The sequence below is a fragment of the Dermochelys coriacea genome, chromosome 1 (genome assembly GCF_009764565.3).
Source record: "Dermochelys coriacea isolate rDerCor1 chromosome 1, rDerCor1.pri.v4, whole genome shotgun sequence".
Taxonomy (NCBI): domain Eukaryota; kingdom Metazoa; phylum Chordata; order Testudines; family Dermochelyidae; genus Dermochelys; species Dermochelys coriacea.
Genome location: NC_050068.2, coordinates 254,403,119 through 254,418,079, shown reverse-complemented (window position 1 = coordinate 254,418,079; position 14,961 = coordinate 254,403,119). Strand labels below are relative to the sequence as shown.

The 14,961-nt window shown below is 44.5% G+C and overlaps 1 protein-coding gene across 3 annotated transcripts in view; it reads right to left on the bottom strand.

Moving 5' to 3' along the window:
• The window catches only part of RFX4 (regulatory factor X4), a 132,861-nt gene extending 119,393 nt beyond the window's left edge, over positions 1-13,468 (bottom strand). The window contains exon 1 of one of the 3 annotated variants that reach the window (XM_038387701.2): positions 13,097-13,468. In XM_038387701.2, coding sequence (XP_038243629.1) covers positions 13,097-13,139 — 43 coding nt within the window. In that variant the 5' untranslated portion in view covers positions 13,140-13,468. The remainder of the gene's footprint in view (positions 1-13,096) is intronic. The other 2 variants (XM_043519619.1, XM_038387700.2) reach the window with 2 other exon arrangements.
• Positions 13,469-14,961: the final 1,493 nt, after the last annotated feature.

The window sequence follows — 14,961 nt, the reverse complement described above, 5'->3', positions numbered from 1 at the left end:
TTTTCGTTGCCCTTCGTTGTACTCTTTCCAATTTATCCACATCCTTCCTGTAGTGTGGGGCCCAAAACTGGACACAGTACTCCAGATGAGGCCTCACCAGTGTCGAATAGAGGGGAACGATCACGTCCCTCGATCTGCTCGCTATGCCCCTACTTATACAACCCAAAATGCCATTGGCCTTCTTGGCAACAAGGGCACACTGCTGACTCATATCCAGCTTCTCGTCCACTGTCACCCCTAGGTCCTTTTCCGCAGAAAACTCAGTTCCACTCAGTCCTACTTCTTGTTCAGCCAATTGCTAAGACAAACAAATTTGTTTCCATTTACAGGAGATAATGCTGCTCACTTCTTGTTTACAATGTCACCAGAAAGTGAGAACAGGCTTTTGCATGGCATTTTTGCAGTCAGCGTTGCAAGGTATTAACGTGCCAGATATGCTAAACATTTGTATGTCCTTTTGTGCTTTGGCCACCATTCTAGAAGATATCCTTCCATCCTGATGACGCTCATTAAAAAAATAATGCATTAATTAAATTTTTGACTGAATTCCTGAGAGGAGAATTGTATGTCCCCTTCTCTGTTTTACCCACATTCTGCCATGTATTTCATGTTATAGCAGTCTCAGACGATGATCCAGCCCATCTTGTTCATTTTAAGAACACTTTCACTGCAGATTTGACAAAGCGCAAAGAAGGTACCAATGTGAGATTTCTCAAGATAGCTACAGCACTCGACCCAAGGTTTAAGAATTTGAAGTGCCTTCCAAAATCTGAGAGGGATGAGGTGTGGAGCATGTTTTCAGAAGTCTTAAAAGAGAAATACTCCAATGCGGAAATTACAGAACCCGAACCACCAAAAAAGAAAATCAGCCTTCTGCTGGTGGCATCTGACTCAGATAATGAAAATGAACATGTGTCGGTCCATGCGGCTTTGGATTGTTATCGAGCAGAACCCATCATCAGCATGGACGCATGTCCCCTGGAATGGTGTTTGAAGCATGAAGGGACATATGAATCTTTAGCGCATCTGGCACATAAATATCTTGTGACGCTGGCTACAACAGTGCTATGAGAATGCCTGTTTACAAGGTCACCTGAAAGTGAGAACAAGAAGTGGGCAGCATTATCTCCTGAAAAAGTAAACTAACTTCTTTGTCTGAAGAAAAAAAAAGGAGTACTTGTGGCACCTTAGAGACTAACAAATTTATTTGAGCATAAGCTTTCGTGAGCTACAGCTCACTTCATCGGATGCATCCAATGAAGTGAGCTGTAGCTCATGAAAGCTTATGCTCAAATAAATTTGTTAGTCTCTAAGGTGCCACAAGTATTTCTTTTCTTTTTGCGAATACAGACTAACACGGCTGCTACTCTGAAACCTTCTTTGTCTGAGCAATTGGCTGAACAAGAAGTAGGATGGAGTGGACTTGCAGGCTCTAAAATTTTACATTGTTTTATTTTTGAATGCAAGTTTTTTTGTACATAATTCTACATTTGTAAGTTCAGCTTTCATGATAAAGAGATTGCCCTACAGTATTTATATTAAGTGAATTGAAAAATACCATTTCTTTTGTTTTTTTACAGTGTAAATACTTGTAATCAAAAATAAAGAGAAGTGAAATAAAGTGAGCACTGTACACTTTGTATTCTGTGTTTTCATTGAAATGGATATATTTGAAAATGTAGAAAACATCTAAAAATATTTAAATAAATGGTATTCTATTATTAACAGTGAGATTAATTGCATGATTAATCGTGATTAATTTTTGTAATCGCTTGACAGCCTTAGTTTATACTGAGGTGTGGGGGCAAATATTGTCTCTATCACCCTGTGTTTAGGAGAGGAATGTTGGCACCAAGTTTGGGAAACCCTGGGCTACAGAATCAACCACAACTTTGAGCTCCATTATCATTGCCATTGACGAGAAAGGCAAAACAGAGGGCCAGATCTTCCCAAGAGTTCAGCACTCGGCAGCTCCCATTGTTTTCAGAGGGGGCAGCGGGGTGGGTGGAATAAATCCATGAACCTGCAAGGAGCTCTGCTGGGGCAAGGAGGCTGTGTGCAGGTGAAGGGGCCTACTCAAGCAGAACCCCTTTCAGGGCCCAGGGCTTCCTTCACATTGCACCAAAATATGTCCAGTGGTAGATTTTAGAAGCCCAGGAAAACAGGCTTCTCCAGAAGCTGAACGTACGTTGTGTGATTTAGGCCTTTCCCCCCCAGCGTTACCTCTGGCAACTTGATTTCATCATCAACAGCATGTGCACCCTGTCTCCATGTAGCTTTAGCACTCATCAAATATTGTGCAGAAATGAATACAATACAGGAAAAGTATGTTTTAACCTACTATATCATTCCATTCAGTGTATCACTATTCACCCTACATCTCTTTTATCTGCTGTAATCAGGATGATTTCTCACTGTAATTCTTTTTGCCATTTTATTGCAGTATAAATGTACCACAGACTAAGGATGAAATCCAGTGTCTGTTGGCTTCAATGGAGAGACTCCCAGTGAATGACTCCATTAGGCTCTGGTTCAGGCTCTGTAAATCTGTGTAGCAATGTAAAGTTCACAGCATCTGTATTTCAGTGTTTTGCTTACTCAGGGCCTGATCCTATAATCTTCTACTCAGGTGAGTAGCTGTTACTCCTGCAGGTAGCCCCATCCAATGTAATGGGAAAGCTCATTAGTACAGGTTTGTGGTGTCAGGCCCCAACTAGCTGCATCACCTGAAATAGCTGTGCTGGGGAAAGCTGGCTATGGGAGGCCCGTTAGTATTATTCTGATCAGAGCAGATTTTACAAAAACTTTAAGAGTGAGTACTGATTAGAAAAAAAAAAAAAGCAGCAGCGACTCAAATACTAATGTGTCTCAGGACATTTCTCCTTAAGCCACAACAATTTCTAATCATCTGCTCTTTAAGTCCTGACTTCAGGCAAAACTCCAATTTCTTTCAAGACTGGCTATCAACTTTGCAACTGAATTAACCTTCCCCCCTGAATAATAGGGTTTACAATGGATGTGCTGACATAACATAAGAGCCTAACCCTGTAGTACTGATTTGCCCAAAGTTACTATTGTCTTCAATGGCAGTTTTGTCCACCTAAGGACTGCAGGATCAGGCCAGGAATAGCACAGAAAAATAATGAAATCGAAATGCATATCAAGAGCTGAATGCTTTAGAATGAATGTCTCTTAATGCTGTGGGTTTTAGTTGGGACTGTTTCTCGGAAAGACACCTGTCTATCCTGCTATCCTGGTTCTTCTGTTGTTGCTCATCATCATAATATAGGAGCTCTTATTTAGGAAACCTGGTGAGAATTTGTTAATTGTGAACTCTGGTGTGCTAGCTGCTGAGAACTGGCTATTTCAGTCATATAACAAAGACCATTTAGAGACATAATTTCACTTTCCAAACCCCTCCCCACCCCACCACCACACACATTTAACTACAGTCACAGGGAAATAAACAAAACATTCCTGAGTTGAGCATTTTGTCCTTCCTTTGGGTAGGTTGGGGGCACTTTAAACTGCAAGGGAGCCTTTTCTCAGTTATTGAAGCCAGTGGGCCCCATCTTCCTGCTGACCCCCTCTTTCTTTCTCTATGACAAGTTTAACATGGGGAAAACTTGCCAAAAACATTTAACATGATCAATTATACTCAGGGGTGAAATCTTGGCCCTGTTTGAAGTCAATGTATTTTGCCATTGATAGAGTTTCTAACAGCAGCTGATGTCTTATACCTAATGAACAGATCTTCATGCAAATCTCTAAGAAGAAAATAAACAGGAAGGGTGCAAAGCCACAACTGCCAGTTAGACATGTGACATGAATGCAAAATAAAATTACATATTCACAAGCATTATAAAAACTCATTATAGGCCAAGCCCTCTGTATGAGGAACTCCCATTGACTTCAACAGGAGATTTCCATGGAAGCGATGGGGGTGGAAATGGCAGGATCGGGCCCTCTATCAAGTAGAAAATTATAGTATACATACACACTTACATCTGAATGCAAATGAGACATGCACACACAGAGAGAGAGAGAGAGAGAGACACATACACACACACACACACACACACACACACACACACGTGTGCATGCACAAATATATGACTATGTACATATTAAAAAACATTCTCTATGCCCAAACTGGCGTAATCATCACCAATTACCTTTCCTTGTTACTACTGTTCTCTATAGTATCCTTCGTGGCAAAACCCATTATACCACCCATCATCCTAGCTAGAATGTCAGCAGTCCGTTTACTCAGCTGCTGAGTTTCAGGCTCCACCGGGATCAAGTCTTTGAGAGTATTCATTTTCAGTTACAATGGCATAAATATATAAAATTCAGCACAGATCTATGGAAATAGACATGAGGGGGGAAATCAGAAAATTTACCTACTTCAATATTCATGCAATAGCGAGCTGATTATTTTATTGTCATGTCATGTCAAATACCACTCAAAGTGTGGACTTCATACCTGCATTAGCTACAGCTCACTTCGAAAGCTTATGCTCTAATAAATTTGTTAGTCTCTAAGGTGCCACAAGTACTCCTTTTCTTTTTGCGAATACAGACTACAGAATACTAGAATACAGGCTGCTACTCTGAAACCTGTCATACCTGCATTAGGTACATGACAACCCACCACTGCTCCAAAGGTGTCGTTACAGTTCTGGCTGTACTCGAGCCCACCTCTTTGAGTCTTGACCTGAAGGGGGATGTGTATTCAGACACCACCCCGAGTTTAGCGATCCCAGCATTGCACCTTAATGTCAGGATTTTGCTGGGGGAGGCTCTAAAGTCTGGAACCCATTCCCCTTGACATTCACCCCAATTCCTCTCATCCTTCTTTATAAACAAACAGGAAAGCCTGATGTTCTATAGTCAGACACGGCTGCCCCACCCAGCCTTTCCCCATCTCCTCCATATTCCCCTTATTTTTATTGAATCCCGCCTCCCCACAGATTGATTATTCTTTGGGGGGGGGGTTAAAATAATTAGGGTATTTTCAAATTATGCTTCATTATATTTTAATAATATTGGTATGTAGCACAGAACCCTATTGTCTCAGCATGAAGGTGTTAAAATAGTCATCATTGTATAAACAGATTAAATATTTGATAAATATTTTACTCAATAGACAAGAACACTACACAGTAAAGCAGGACTGTTCTGTATATCAGATGAGAGCAGGGGGGTCACAAGTGCACAATGTCCACTGGAAGCACCATTGCTGTCTCACACACGTCCGGAGGGCCCAGTTCTGGAGCCCTTTCTTCAACAGGAATTTTGCCCGAGTAAAACCTTCAGGATTGTAACTTAAAAAAAAAATATTTTCTCACTCTACTTTTGCAAAATGAGGCACAGATGTGCCACTCTCCAGGCTATTAGTGTGCATATTTTTGTTTTAAAACAACCATTTATAAACAGCAGGCAAATAACGCACCTTCACTCATTTCACACACACATCTGAGAAAACTAACACATCTTTCCCTTGAACTTTTGGAAATAATTCAATAGCAATTGAAGAAAACGTAGACGATTTTTTCCCCTGACTAGAACTTTGAAAGTCAAAGTATAACAGTCCACAAATCTCTGAAAAGCAGGGTTTAATATAAATTCATTGATACAATGTAAAGTCTTGATCCTAGCGCCTATCCTGTTCTCACTAAGAGTTCGGCCAGTATAATACCAAAATAATGCCAGCAGCACCACAATAGAAAACAGGAAAAACCATTTCTCTCTCTTTCACTGGTGCATTTCTATGAAATCAGATAATGTGGTTAACAGGATTTATACCCTATAGGACTCAACGCAGTATCCTTTGTATATCCATACCACATCAACTTCAAGGTGCAAAAGGAATACAGGATCAGCTCCATTAACATAATGCACTATGTATATGGAAGTATAGAATATAACAAGCACATTTCTACCACAGCATAAGCAATCAATAAAGAAATATAACATGCTTCAGCCATAATAAACAGTTTGTCTCCTAGAGAACAATGCAAATTGTTTTGGAAACTTCTTATGAAAAGATAGGTAGTTTTCCAGCAACAAAATAAACCACTAATTTGAATTTCAAAAATCTTGAGATCTAAGGTTAAATACTATATTATTATTCAAATGTTTTAAAGTTTTATAATCAATCTCTTTGCCAACTAGGACACTAATATTTGTTAAGATTTAAAGTGGTTACATCTTTATACCAATTTTCATGAACAAAATCAGTGTATGAAAGCCTTTATAGCTATTATGAGTGAATGTTCACATTCTAGATTTTTTTTGAAAAAATGCAAATGAATAAATCAGAATGTTTAAAATGAACTGATACGTTTTAGTAACAAAGATATGTAGCTATAATGTCATCTTCATTCACAGGGAATCATAATAATCCTCATGCAGCGATGATCATATATCCCAAAATTTGACTAATGCTAAAATGCTTTCATCATTTCACGTGATTTAAGCATTTCAGGGTTCACACCAAAAGTGCTTTAAGGACTCTCTGAAATAAATAAATAAGCCTTCTGATTGAGTTTAATGGGCTTTGGATCAGGCCCGAAGTATCAGCTTTAGGTCCCACCACTCCCAAAAGGACCTGATCCCTCTCCCACTGAAGTAAGTGGAAGTTTTGCCATTGATTTCATTTGGAGCAACGCGGGGCCCAAAAATCTGTAGCAATAAGTGTCTCCGTACTTTAAACATACATCCAGCAGAAACATTCTACTGCAAAACTATCTCCTTTCCATTATCCCGCCAGCCCTGACATCCTGTGGTACAGATCATTCTCAGAGGGTTTTATAATGCCTGGCAAGATGGCAACACTAGCATGGTCTCCAGTTCCTGTCCTAGGAAAGACATGCTGTTCTTTTGGAACCCAAAAGGATGGGAAGTGATGGAGGTTTTGACTTCTGGGATATGGCTGAAGGTATGTGGAGGTAGGAAAGAGGAGAGCACACACACAACTGCCTTAAAAATAACTAAATAAACACATCATGACCACCACCAAAACAAAGCTACTGTTTTGATGAAAGGATTAAACTCTGGCACGTCATCTAGGGGGAGGGAGGGAATCATACATTGCAGAACCCTGCTTCTTGTGGAATCTCTGGGTGTGAGGCCTGTTTGGTGTCTCTGTGACTCAGTAATATCGCACAGTGTATCACGCAATATTAAGATGACATGAGAGATTTCCTTTATTTATGGGAAAACTAGCTCTTTGCCCAGTCCTGAAAATATAAAAGCAATACTGTTAGCATGCTTATTCAACAGGTAGTAGACAGAGTCGTTTCAAATCTCAGCTGAACAGGTCACTTTTCTCCTTTGTCTCTACACTTCTGCTTTTCTCTCTGTCACTGATCATTTGCTAGGTAGTTCTGTGAAGCATCTAGAAGATTATGTCAACCAAAGGTGCAATGCAAAATCCAGCTGCGTTGTGTGAGCTGATGCAAGGAAGTGGGTAGTACTAATCATTTGGCTGGAAGGAAGATTGCTCTCCGAGGTGGCCAGAGAACTGATGGTTCTAGATGCCCGTCCCTCCCAAGTTTGTTTGGACAGGATTGTTAATGAGTGATTAAGAATGATTTGTTGGAGCTGTTCAGCAGGGTTTCGCCCCTTCTCTTCTGCATGGTTTTATTTCACAGCAAGCTGCAGGGGCTCCTACATTGTATGAGGGGGACATGCATGCTCCATTGGATCCTTGCTCCTTCCACTCACTCATTCCCTCCCCCTTTGTTGTGAGCTCGCTGCTGCTTTCTCGGTGCCCCCCGGTTCCCAAACGCCTTTTAAAGAACCAAAAAAACCCAGAAAACTTATAATATTTTACTACCCCCCCCCAGCTCCCTGCATTCACCATGGTGATGCCATGCGGGGCTGTGGCTATGGAAACATGTTATTAGTACTTCCACTGCCTTGCAAACTTTTCTTTCTCTGTGTGCCGGAAGGCGCAGAGCTGCCTGTGCGTTCCAGCGGCTGGGCACCGTCAGCGCGCACAAAGCACCGCTCTGCCCGCGCAAGGCTCACTGAAGCCAACTCGCATTCTAGGCGCGGTAGCTCTGAGCCCTCTCCCTGCAGCAGGCCCCTTACTGGCCTGGACTCCCATGGATTGCAGTGGGACTGGCCCACCCTGGGGAGAATTGCACCGTCTCAAAGGCCCTAGAGATGGATGGGAAGGAATAGGCTATTCAAAGCAGCAGGAGCAGATGGTGATGATTTAAGGGCCAAAGTCTGTTCTCACTCACACCGTGCCTACTTCAGTGGGGTTGCATCGAAGAGGGGTAGACTTTGGCCCTTAAATTGTGAGGCGGCAAGTCTGGAGATAACTTCCCTACCGCAGAAGTGACTGCCCAGCTCTATGAGGAGGCTTCTATCTGCCTAGGTGCTTACCTGCAGAAGAGCTCCGAGTAGCTAGAAAGCTTGTCTCTCTCGTCAATAGAAGTTGGACTAATAAAGATAGTACCCCACCCACCTTGTCTCTCTGGGTGCTTGCAGTGCAGCCATCACCATGGTGTCTGAGCACCTAACCCTGTCCCTGATTGCAGAATTGTGTCCAGAGGAATCAATGCTGGGAGAGGTACAGAAATGACAGCCCTTCCCTCCAGCCAATGCAGGGTGGGCGATGGGGCGGAATGAAAGACTGCGGGGTCCGACCCTTGGCTTGGTTCATAATGTGTGTGTGGCAGGTGTAGCCCTCTTCCGTGCAATGCGCCTGGCCAGGCTGCGGCTAGCTCTCCGCTTCCTCCCTGGCCAGCTGCCCTGGGGAACGGCTCCCCCCCACCCCCCAGAGAAAGCTCCCAGCTGGATTACAAAGGAGACTGCATGGAGCGCAGGAAGGAAGGGGACCCAGGAGGAAGAGAAGGGGGGAACTGGCAGGGATTTGGGGAAAATCCAAGGTAGGGCGTGTGGGTGTTGGACTCCCCCTTTGACTGGGGAGGTAAAGGGCATGTGGAGGTGAGGCCGAAGTCGGATTAGGCAGGGGCTTGGTTGCGGGGTGGGATGGGGCTGGCCATGAGTCTCTCTCCTTCACCTCCGGGCAAACAGGTACTAGTTGTTTGGGGTCCGTTTTAATGAGTCAGGATGAGCCCTTGGGGGAAAAGCTCTCTCGGCTTATGGCCATAAAACCCAAACCCTCTGTGAAGATCCCCCACTACTCCTTGCTCTTCCTTTGTACGTCTAAAACAAAGGGCAGGGCGAGCCGCCAGCTAGCAGTGCGTCTGCAGGGCCTGGATTTTTACACTTTAACTTCCAGCGCCTTGCAGAAGAAAACAAAATCACCTACTCCGTCAAACTTCTGGGTCTTTGCCCAACGCTAGACCGTACGTGCCTTTAAACAGCATCGCCAGCAAGAGTAGGGGTCCCCTGACAAGAGTATCAACAGCCTATCTTCATCGTCGATTAAGGGAGGGGAAGGGCAGACGCACTAATAACCGTCTGTCCCAAGCGAAGAAATCTGGGGGCTTTTCCCTTCCTGAACACGGGTTGGGTTCTCTCCATCCAGCCACCCCCTGTACAGCCTTGTTTGGACAATCGGGAAACGCTTCAGCTATCAGGAGCCAGGACCACCAGTCCGGTTGCTGCTTCCTCTTGTCTATTTCAATTAGTTTCCAGAGCGGAGCTCTCGGATCCCTGCTGCTAATAAGACGTGATTCTCTTCTTCTTCATCATCTCTCTTCCCTCCTGTCCCACACCTCAGCTAAAGGGTATTTCTTTAGAAGGACAAAAAAAAAAAAAAGAGAAGGAAACGGAATCTCTCCCTCGGGGTGTGGATGCATCCTTCACTTTCACTCCAGCAAAATTTTGCCTTTGGTTCTGAGCACTTGTTGCATATTAAGGGGCGGGGAAGCTTTGCACGTTGCTATTTAAAACAAAAATCCTACTAAAAATTCACAAGACGATGCTGAAGATCTCATTAAAAGGAGAGGCAATTTTGTAATACTTCCAGAGTCGTAGCAATCGATTTCTTCTTTGAATTGGCTTTAAAGTAACTAATTTCCACGCACGCTGTATCTTAATTGACGATTCGCTAGGCTAGATTTAAGCCGATGACATTTTATTTTATAAAGCAAAGATTATTAAGTGATTTCAGTGCCTCGCACTTCAAAGATACGGAGTGGTTGGGTTGGTTCCCCCGTTACTTTTTAAAAAAAAAAAAAAAAACCCAAGGAAGCTGATAAAGAGAAATTAAAACATGGCTGGCGGTTTTTTTCAATGAAGCTATATTTCTCCTCAAATGCCATAGGATCTTTACATAACAACTGAAACTCAGAAGAAAAGCTAATTGGATTAAGCCCCCTGAAAGGGAGGCTAAGGTGTCTGAATGAGACAACTGCAAAGCTCCACTTTTCTTGCCATCTGCTTAGCAAGGCTAAAATGTTTTCTGATTAATATTATCTTCATCAATCGTGCTGCCATTCCTCATAACCGTGCCGCATTTAGAGGGCGGCAGCACACAGAGACGGCCGAAGGGCACAGGTTTGAGTGTCGGGATGGAAAGTATCTGTGATTCCAATCGCTTGTTCCCCCGATGAGTAACAAGCAGTGCCCATAAATAAGTCTGGTTTGCGTCCCTGCTAAGAGGGGCAACTTTATCCTACTGTTTAACGACTCTCCACTGAAAACTAGGCGCAGTGTGGGCTGCCTTAGAGCGAGTGTTGCAAATCAGCGAGTACAACGCTTCATTCATTTCAAAACATTTTCATCCTGAGAAAAACAAACTCCGGGGTTTTTTGTGTTCTTTTTTTTTGTTAAAGGGTCACATCTTTGTAAATTCGCCCCAGCCAGACTATTCCCTCCCCCCTGCCCCCCGGGAAAGGTTTTGAGTTCCAGCTGTTGCGTTTAGTTCTCAATGCATGCACATAATAATTAGAGCTTTAACAGAAAAAAACCCGGGCAATGATCTCACACTCAGCATTTACAAAATAAATTCTGTTAAAGATTTAAACATCTGGCGTTTGCTTATGCGGGAAAGAAGCTCACACTGAGGTGGGGAAGCGGCTTGCTCTTTAAACTTGCATACGATCCGTTAGGAGACTTTAGGCTTTCTTTATATCTATGGCCCCTTTCAAAACACAGCATCGACTCCTACCCGAACCGGTGATAATTGGTAGAGAACAGACAGGCTTTCAGGGGTTCTGAAATGTTACAATATTTTCACACACACTTCCCCCCCCAACTTACTTCTGGAGAGTCCTCCAAATGCTAGCGGTAATGGGTCTCCCCTAGTTTCCTTCCCTCAGAAGTGCCTAAAGATATTGAGCTGGAGGAGAGAGATTCTTTGCATCCGAGTGAAACACACACACAGGAGAATTCCCAGTGGAAAATATAGCACGGTCAGGGAGAAGGAGCCAAATCAAAGAGAAGTTTTAGTTCTATTAGGGTGGATCCTGTAGGTCTTCATCGGATAAAACTCTCACGGAGGCACTGGGAGTTTTGAGCCCGTAAGGTCTCTAGAATCTGGCCTATAATTACTCTTTGATCAACATTGCAAGGCAGGATCCTGTACTCATTGAAGTCAACGGCAAAACTCCGACCGACTTCGTTGGGAGAAGGATCGGGTCCCCAGTGTGCGTTCAGCACGGCAATTTGTAATTAGTTATAAATTACTAAAACTCGATAAAAGAAAAGGATACTTGTGGCACCTTAGAGACTAACGGATACATGAAGCGAGCTGTAGCTCACGAAAGCTTATGCTCAAATAAATCTGTTAGTCTCTAAGGTGCCACAAGTCCTCCTTTTCTTTTTGCGGATACAGACTAACACGGCTGCTACTCCGAAATCTAAAACTCGATAGAAACCTGCGGAAGGCGAATATAAGCCGCAAATCAGGGCAAATGGCCACTTACGATTTCTCAAGTGAAAAATGGAAATGATTCCAAATTGGGCTTATTTTGAAAGAGGACTTTGCCTTGAGGGCGAGCGAGCGAGCGACCTGTTTGGAAAGTTTTTTTTCTTAGAAAAGGTTACTGATGGATTCAGGGATCTGCTTCTGAGTGGGAACTGCTTTCCTATGTCATATGTTGCATCAGGACAGGCTGATGTGGCCCGAGTGTAAAATCCGGCTGGACACAGAAAAATCTAGAAATGTCATTTCTGTGGGTGCAAGATTATTAAATCGATTTCATAATGGGGGGGAAAAGGGGGACGCCAGGTGAACGGCACAAAAAGGGGGGGGGGGTGGATTCGTTTCGGAAGGTAGCTAACTGACAGCTGGCATCGGGAAGAAATGGAAGGCCTTAAGTTAAGGGAGCTAATAAAGCATGTGCTTCGGGAATACCTCCAAACCTGGCCCCAACATTACCAGCCATGGAAACCGCAATCCACTGCCACCTGGTTTCCAAAGCACGAGCCTTGCCAACGCTACAGTGCCAGGGGCTGGCAGGAAGCTGCAGCCTGAACTGGACAAATACACTTGATCCTCTGACTGAGCTCCGCATCCATCCCCTCTAGTCTAAGGAAGCCTGGGGCTTTCTTTGCTTGCCGCGGTTAGGAAGAGGGTAGGCGCGGTCTCCGTTTCATTCCAGCCAAGGTCTTTACACCTAACCCTGGCTTGAATTTAGAAAAAATCAGAAAAACTTCCTACTCAGCCAGTCCACCCCAGCGATGGACTCGCTTTCCAAACCGGCTTGAATTCTAGCTATTCCCACAAGACGCCATTTGGATGAGGTCATTCCAAAAAAAGCCAAACAAACCCCACAACCCTTCCTTATTAATACCGTCATTTATTGCCCTGGAAAGGCTCCTCTCAAATCTAGTCAACTGCCTAAAACTGAAAGCAGAGAGGGAATTAGTTTGCCGACATCCCGAGGAGAAATCCAGCCTGCACCACAGCTGCAAGGGTAAACTCAGGGCTCCAGCCAGCCCTGTACGTTTTGAACACAGCTTTTTGGGGGCTCTCTTTCTGGTGAACTGCGCGCACACACATACACACACACACACACACACGCACACCCCTGCACGTTTGATTGGAAGCCGGGTAACTTATCACCCTATTAGAGTCTAGTATATTTCCTCCGTGACCACTGTCAAGTTGAAGAGTCTCCACTTGGCTGCAATGGGAGACTGTTGTCTCGAGTCTTGGACTAACCTGTGGAATCCATGTCGGGTTCCTCCAGTAACCCACAATGCATGCTCTTCCCATGGGCAGTACAGAAGCCCCAAAGTCCCGGGGTCTGGAGATCCCCTAGCTCAGAGATGCACACCGAGAACAGAGAGAGGGGAGAAGAGAGAAGGGGGGGGGGAGGTTAGAGAGAGAGAGAGAGAGAGAGAGAGAGAGAGGGACACTCAGTAATCCAGCAGGGCAAAGCCAGACCCGTCAAAATGTTTGCGGATGTTTCATGGGAAAAAGCATCATTTTATAGGAGCCCTGATGGGAGAAATGTCATTGATAGGCCAGCCAGCCTGATGAATGGCTGCTAGTCAGATGGGGATGTGGCAAGGCTCAATGTGAAGCCCATTGTGATGCTGTTTTGAATAAGAAAAGCTTTCCTCCAAAAAGGGGGGCCTTAGATCTACGCAATCCCAACACTTCGACTTCCCTCCTCGGTTAGAGCATTAGAAACGTTTTTCTGATTTAAAGTTCCAGGGGCCTTTCCACTCCCCCCCCCCTCCCCGTCTTTGGTTCATTATAGCCTGAACTCAAATTTGGCTCAGCTCTTCAAACAAGCAGGAGATTTGGGTGCGGGCTCTGCGGTGTGTGTAAAGACCCCATCGATCGACCCCTCCCCGGGCTTTAAGTTGGGCTCATTCACAGACACACATGGAGTTGTGTGCTGCCTTCCCCCCAGGTCTTGCAAGCTCAGTTTGTCTGGGGAGGGGTCACGGAGAAAGTTGCCCATGAACAGAGCTGACGGTCCAGTTGTGTGTGTCCCTGGCACCCCCCCCCCACAAAGCATTTTTGCTTGGCTCGCCGGGGACTGCACGTAAACTAAATGTGTTGTACAGGGCTGTGGCACGTTGTACAAGTTGTATGCACTTGACGTGCAAGTCTGGAAGAGAAGGGAAGCTCCAGACGGCGCTTCCAAGAAAGAAGGGACGGTTGTGTGTGCTCCCCGGGATACATGAAAAGAACAAAATGTTACCTGCGGTATTTAGGACAACGTTGTAGGGTTCCCTTTAGGGGTGCAAGGGAGCAGGACTGCAAAGAAAGTTGCTTATTCTGAAGGCGGTACTAAGTGCTGAAAGTGGAAGTAAAAGTGCAAAGCTCGGGCTCTGATAAAGTGGCTGGTTTAGGGAAGGAAAAGCTGTGATTAGAATATGAATAGAGCTCCAGGAGAGGAAGAGAAAGGGGGATTACAGCTGAATTACTTTGACCATGGACAGAGCCAACGTTTTCCACTCTCTCCCCCACACCCAGACTTCCCCCCTCCTTCCCTTCCCCTGGAAAAAAAAAAAAACCAAAACCAACCACCACCCAGCAAAACAAGCAGCGCTTCTGCTAAACAGAAGCCGAACATTTCATAGTACCTTCAAATCCATATTAAGAGATGAAAGGAGACAAACGCGTTATGCCAGTCGACTGCCGCTGGGCCCTGCTCGGATTCTGAGCACTCATGCAAAAAGTCTCTGTGCAGAGAAGGGAGATGCTGACACACTTGTTAGATTTGCCTAAAAGACAATAAACACAAAGATTGGCGTTTGGGGCAAAGGAGTGAGGAGCAAAACCTGGAAAACTCAAGGGGGTTTTGTGTGGGAAGCAAACTGCGGCTGAATAAGAGGTTGCAAAAGAGTAAGACTGTGACAAAATAGTGTCTGAAGCAACGGGTGATAGATCGAAAAAACCCTTCAGGGAAAGGTAAAGAAACTGGCCTGTTAAATTTCACAAACGCTTCCTGCTGCAAAAATATTCCCCCAGAAGACCTAGGAGCAGGGGCTTCAGCAGCTGCTCCAGCGGAGCTCTGGGGAGGTTGGCTATTGCGGGCTGGAATCACCTACACGTTAAACAAACTGACC